This window comes from Lipotes vexillifer, unplaced genomic scaffold (genome assembly GCF_000442215.2).
Source record: "Lipotes vexillifer unplaced genomic scaffold, Lipotes_vexillifer_v1.1 scaffold5, whole genome shotgun sequence".
In the NCBI taxonomy this organism is placed as follows: Eukaryota; Metazoa; Chordata; class Mammalia; order Artiodactyla; family Lipotidae; genus Lipotes; species Lipotes vexillifer.
In genome coordinates this window covers 763180-769424 of record NW_006788592.1, presented here as the reverse complement: position 1 = coordinate 769424, position 6245 = coordinate 763180, and the positions used below count along the sequence as shown (strand labels likewise).

General features: G+C 33.0%; 1 protein-coding gene across 1 annotated transcript in view; it reads right to left on the bottom strand.

Annotated features, from left to right (window-relative positions):
* Window positions 1–523: 523 nt before the first annotated feature.
* Window positions 524–6245, bottom strand: part of METTL15 (methyltransferase 15, mitochondrial 12S rRNA N4-cytidine) — a 207896-nt gene continuing 202174 nt past the window's right edge. Inside the window, exon 6 of the mRNA XM_007461688.1 lies at window positions 524–1122. Within this exon, the coding sequence (XP_007461750.1) occupies window positions 677–1122 (446 nt within the window). The 3' untranslated portion in view covers window positions 524–676. The remainder of the gene's footprint in view (window positions 1123–6245) is intronic.

Below are 6245 nucleotides of genomic sequence, written 5' to 3'. Positions count from 1 at the left end.
CTATTAGAGCAATTCTACAGTTTTAGTTTCTAATATATGAAAACATGGCACATATCATACGGAAAAATCCCTTTAAAACAATGAACACTGCAATTTCAGTAATGAAATTTATCAGTATAATGTATTTTTAAAATAATACTTGAATATTTTAAATTTTCATAGTACCTATATTTGAGAAAGCTATAGTAGTAATTAATTATTCCCAAGTAGGAAAATTAAAATTCATTTTATGATTATTATTAATTATTTGAGTTATAGACAGTCTGTTGCAAATCTGAATATCTAAATTCAGAATTTGGGCATGCAGATATAATCTCTCTTTTGACAGCTTGAATTTACATAGTTAAGTAAATATACATATTCTTCTCTTATTATTCTTCTTCTTTTTTAAAAAAATTTCCTGGTTAGAGAAAGGACTGCATTTCAAAAGTCAAATATAATGCTAAGATAAACAATTTTTCCAGTTTTGAGACACTGCTACATCTTGAACTGAGCTATCTGTGTCATGCTAATATTTCCTACATTTTCTTTTTGAGAAAAAAATGCTAAACACCCCCTATTTCCACACATATATAGTATATCTCTCTAACCCACACTTTCTTATATTAGGCTGTTCAGGAATATTACACGAGAAACTGTGAGGAAGAACTTGAAGAATCAGATGATGATAACTTTCTCATAACTTGATAGCTGCTCTAAGCTTGGCTGAGCGTCCTCTGGGGTTATTTTGTACATCTTGATCATCCGGAGTAAGTACCTTCTTATGCATCACTTTCCACATTAAAGGGGCCCTTCCTATAGAGACTCCTTCCGTGTTTTCATGATCTGAACCCAACTGTGATTTTTGTATCACCTTCTGTCTAGCACTTAGGTTAAACCTTTGTGTCATGCTTATCCCAAGCAGGAATCGTTTGATGATGCGATCCTCCAGTGAATGGAAGGAGAGGGCAACAAGGCGACCACCAGGTCTCAGAAACTTCTGAGCTGTCTTCAGTCCTGTGTAAAGTTCATTGAGCTCATTGTTCACAAATATGCGAAAAGCTTGGAAAGTCTTGGTAGCGATATGGGTAGATCGTTGTAGCAAGTCTTTTCGTGCATAAGTAGCAGAGGGAGGAAATGCACCTACAAACAGATTTTGTAAAAAGAGGAAAAGAGGACAAATAGGTAACATTAATATTTTCCATTGTAAATTTACTGGGTTGTGTTGTGTGTATATTTAAGGAACAAAGTTTCCTTAGAAAACTGTGCCATTTCATCCATACTTCTCCATTTTATTTCCGAGCCTTCCATCAAAGTTTAAAACTATTCTGTCAGAAACATCTTTCAGAACTCTTAAGGGTAAATGGAGTCAAACAAGAGCAGAGAAAGAAAAAAAGGTGAACAAATATTTGAAGAAATAATAATGAAAACCTTCCTAACTTTGATGAAAAATATTAACTCTCAGCTACAAAAAAATTCAATCGACCTCAAATAGAATAAACAAAGAAAACTGCACCTAGATGCATCATGATCAAACTACTACAAGCTGAAGATAATAAGAAAAATCTTGAATATAACACAGAAAAACAATATATTACATAGGAGAACAAAAATATGATTAACAGCTAATCTCTCATTAGGATAATGGAGTCTATAAGATACTGGAATAACATTCAAATTGTTGAGGGAAAAAACCTGTCTTCCAAGAAAGCTGTTTTAAAACCATTCTTCAGAATTAAAGGTTCAAAGACATTTTCAAATAAATTTAAAAATGAGAAAATTCATTGCTAACAGCTCTAAATTTAAGAAATGCAAAAGGAAATACTTCAGGCTGAAATAAAATAACATCAGCTGATAACTTGGATAGAGAGAGGGTAATGAAAATATGAGTGATATGATATGAAGATAAGAAATAATTCTCTTAATTTCTTAAAAGACAGGACTGTCTTTCTGTCATTCTTAATTTCTTTAAAAGGCAAGACTCTAAGTAAAATTATAATATAACATTCTTGGTTTTATAATATAGATATAGATATGTATTGTATATGACAGCAACAGCACAAAGGATGAGAGTGTGTAAATGAAACTACACTAGTACAAGGTTCCTATATTTTACTGGAAGTTAAAGTTGCATATTGTGGTCCCTAAAGCAATAACAAAAAATAATGCAAAGAAATAAAGCTAATAAGTGAATACAGAATAAAAATAACCCACAAAATATTGTTTAACACAAAAGAAGGCAGAAGAACAGGAAAATAAAAATGAGACAAAGAGAAGACGAATAGCAAAATGGCAGACAATAAATCCAAATATAATCACATTAAATGTAAGGGTACTAAACACTCCAATAAAAACGTAGAGACTGACTGAAAACTAGCAAGATCTAATTATACATTGTCTACAGAAATGCACATTAAATATAGAAACACAAATAAAAGTAAGCAAGAGACTGTGAAAAAGTATACCATGTAGAGATTAAGCATAATAAAACCCAGAGAGACTATACTACCATTAGACAAAATAAACTTTTAAAAAGAAGAATTGATAGACCCCAAAATAAACATTTACTATTGAGAAAAATGATCAAGACAGCAGGAAGATACAATTACAAATGCATATGCACCAAATAACATAGTTCCAAAAATTTACATGCTTCAGAAAAATGACCCACATTTCTATAGGCAATTATGTTTTGACCAAAATGTCAAGTTAATTCAACGGAGAAAGAACAGATTTTCAATGAAAGTGATTATTTGTACAAAATAAAATGAACTTCAACCCTTACTCCACACCATACACAAAAATTAATTCAAAATGGATCATGGACCTAAGAGTAAACACTAAAACCATAAAATATATATCTCACAAACCTCTCTTATTCAGCACATATAAGGGAATCTCACAATTTAATAACAGTTCACATTTAGTAATCTGTAGCTCTGGTAGTAAAGTACATTAAGACACATCTGATTAATCTTCTTAGGAAACTGGATCAGAGAAGGGGAGAAATAATATTGTACCTGTACCACAGAGCTGAGAACTCGGCAGCCTGACGTTAACCAAATCAGTGTTATGGTTCACTCTTCCTCTACAAAATCTACTTTGCTGAAAGGCTAGAAAATGTTATATATTAGGGAATTTATCTTCCAACAACCAGGTCTCTCAGAAACAAAATGCCAAAGTCAAAGCTGAGGAGGGAGGCCCGAAAGAGTTTTGGTCACTGGGCAATGCATTTCAAAACATTCTAAGGATCTGAATAAACATGAAACTATTCACAATTTAGAGCTTGGATTTAGAGAACGCTTCAAGAAAGCTGCATTCCTGAAGTCCTTATGTGATTCAAACCTTGCCTAATTCAATGCTAATTTTTTCAAAGGAGAAATGTAATATAAAATACATTTTAATGTATATGGATTTTAATGTAAAATAGGAGGTAAACATTCATGGAGCATATGGATCAACAAATACTGTAGGATATTTTTGCTTTAAGGCTTAAAAAATTGTTTTTCTTATCATCTCTAATATTTTGTAGAAATTAAAACCATGGCTCAACGTGGTAACTGCTTAGCTTTCTTTGCATTTTATCACATTTCAAAGATATATATTTGAGGATGTGGTTTTTAACATAGCACCCTGAATTAGCCATGCCTGGATATGTGTTAACTAAATTGATGAAATGATAGAAAAGCAGAGAGCTTAATTAACACTTCCTTGATATTATCTTTAAATGTTTTTTAAAGCTAATACAAATAGGAAATGTTAAAATAACAAGGTAATGTCTGAAATCCCCATAGAAATTCTAATATAAACAACAGCATTGGTTCATTTGACATGACAAAGTATGGTAGGCATTTCTGTTTACCAGCTAAAATGGCACCTTCCTCTGCTATAATTATAGTTTATAATTCATTCAGCCAGCTAGTTATGAAACTATGAGATTCCTGACTGATTTTTTTAATTGAAGAAATCTGTTTTTATTTCAAAGTATTCACATAAAGTGAGACTTTATTAACATTTTATATTATGCAATGTCGTTTATATAATTCATGTTCACATTAAGTACATCCACACTATGAATCTGGAGCTCACAAATTAACACCACTGTGATCAGATAAGCTTGTCTTTATAAGGTCTAATTAGGCCTTGTCAATATCATATCATGGAAAAAGAAAATGAGAACTTTTGTTTATATTGAGGAATGGATGATCCTGAAGATAATAGGATAACTACAGTCCATGAAGCTTTCCTTCTGGGGCTTTCTTACTTTTGTTTAGGGAATTCTAATATGGACTATGTCCACTGGATTTCTTGGAAGGATTTCTAGGTGTGGTCCTGTCAGCCTCCTCAAGTCCCATTTTTAGAGAGATGACAAGGGACTGCAATTGGCAACGTGTTTCGTGCAGCTTTTTGGTGCTGCTCTGGGGATGAAAGGCACATATCCTCCCTTCCTTTTTACTGGCACTTTTGTGTCTGTAATTTATGGGAAGAGAGGTTGACAATGCAGATTGTATAAAATGAAATAAAGGTACAAAAGTATATAAAATAATGTAAAATAAAGTAGTAAAAACAAAACATCAGCTGGCATTGTTACAAACAGACAAGAATATAAGAAAAGACAATACTGCTATCAAGAATTAAGCAAGATTCTTTGTCTGAATTGGAAACTTTAAAGACAATCAGTAAATGTCCTGTGCCTCTGAGGTAGCAAAAAAGGGTCTCTTTGTGAAAGTCACTGGTCAGAGAGCAACTCTGCCACAGAGTTCTTCGGTATGCATAGACTAGACCTACAGGTCATCAGGAAAAAAGATTCAAAAACTATACCAGAACCAATGCCTACCTATGAGCTGGAATCTGATTTAGGCCATAGGAAGAAAAATATTAGTGATACATGCTCCCTGACTCTGAGTAGCTGGCTGTTTTGCAATCCTTCACTGCTTTCTCATCTCCCACATCCTGTTATCAGAAATAGAAACTGGTCTGTTTTTCCATTTCCTGAGCTTAATCACAAAGTCTTGTATGGCTAATTCATTTGATTAAGGCAGAGAGCAGGTAAGACAAAATATGGACTCAATCACAATTTGGGTCATTTTGTTTGGTACTGAGAGAAAATCTCCTTTTTCTGGTTTATAGTCCATCAACAGATTTACCTCATACCAGGCCAATGTATATTAGTTCTAAGTGGGAAGAGGTGTGCTTAACTCTTCACATAGCACTTATCACACTACTGTGATTACTAGTTTGCTTGCCTGTCTCACCCTACTCCAAGCCATCATCATCTTTTCCACACAGTCATCAGACAGATCTTTTGTGTACAAAAATTGGATGTCATTCCATGGTTCAAAACCTCTAGTATCTTCCTATCACATGAAATAGGAACTGAAGTTCTTATTACCTTGGCCAAATGTCCCTATGTTATATACAATTTCTGCTTCTCACCACCCCCATTTCTCTGAACTCATCTCCTGATCTTGAGCTCTGTAATCTTAACTAATTCATGGCGTGTTCATCCTGGGTCCTTTGACCTGTACCAAGAATATCTATCTGCCTATATATACCTGGATGGGTTACTCCTTACCTCACTCAGGTCTCTTCTCAAACACTGCAGAATTAGAAAAGAAAAATAGCACCCTGTCACTGGAGTCCCCTTACATGGTTTTATTTTTTTTTTCATAATACCTTATCAGGGATAATATTTATTTGTTTACCATCTGTCTTCCTCCACTAGAATATACACTCAGTGAAAACAAAGACTTTGTTAACTGCTACAAATGTTTTACAGCAAGAAGAGTTAGTAGATTGAAAGAATGATTGTATTTGTACTTTAAAGTTATAAACATAGTCATTGTTAAAAAAACAAAAATAAAAGCAAAAAGATATATTATCTGTAGTATATGCAGTAAAATGTTAATGTCACTACTCCTTAAATTCCACCGTAAGAGGCAATCAAGAGGTATACTTTCTAACTTTTTTCTTAATAGATATATATGACACTTGTATATAAATGTATGCACATGCATACATATATATATATATATATATTTGTAAAAAGGGAATGATCTGTACAATATCTGCAACTTGTTTAATTACCTTACTTTAAAAAATAATTTCAGTTGTATAGACACATTATAGTCCATTTTGTTTGTTCATTTAACAAATGTTTATACTGTCAAGAACAGTACCAGCTAACTGGAAATGGTAATTAAGGTAGAGGCAGTCTCTACTTTGGTGGAGCTCATATTGCCACCACAGCAGGAAATTTTGGGATG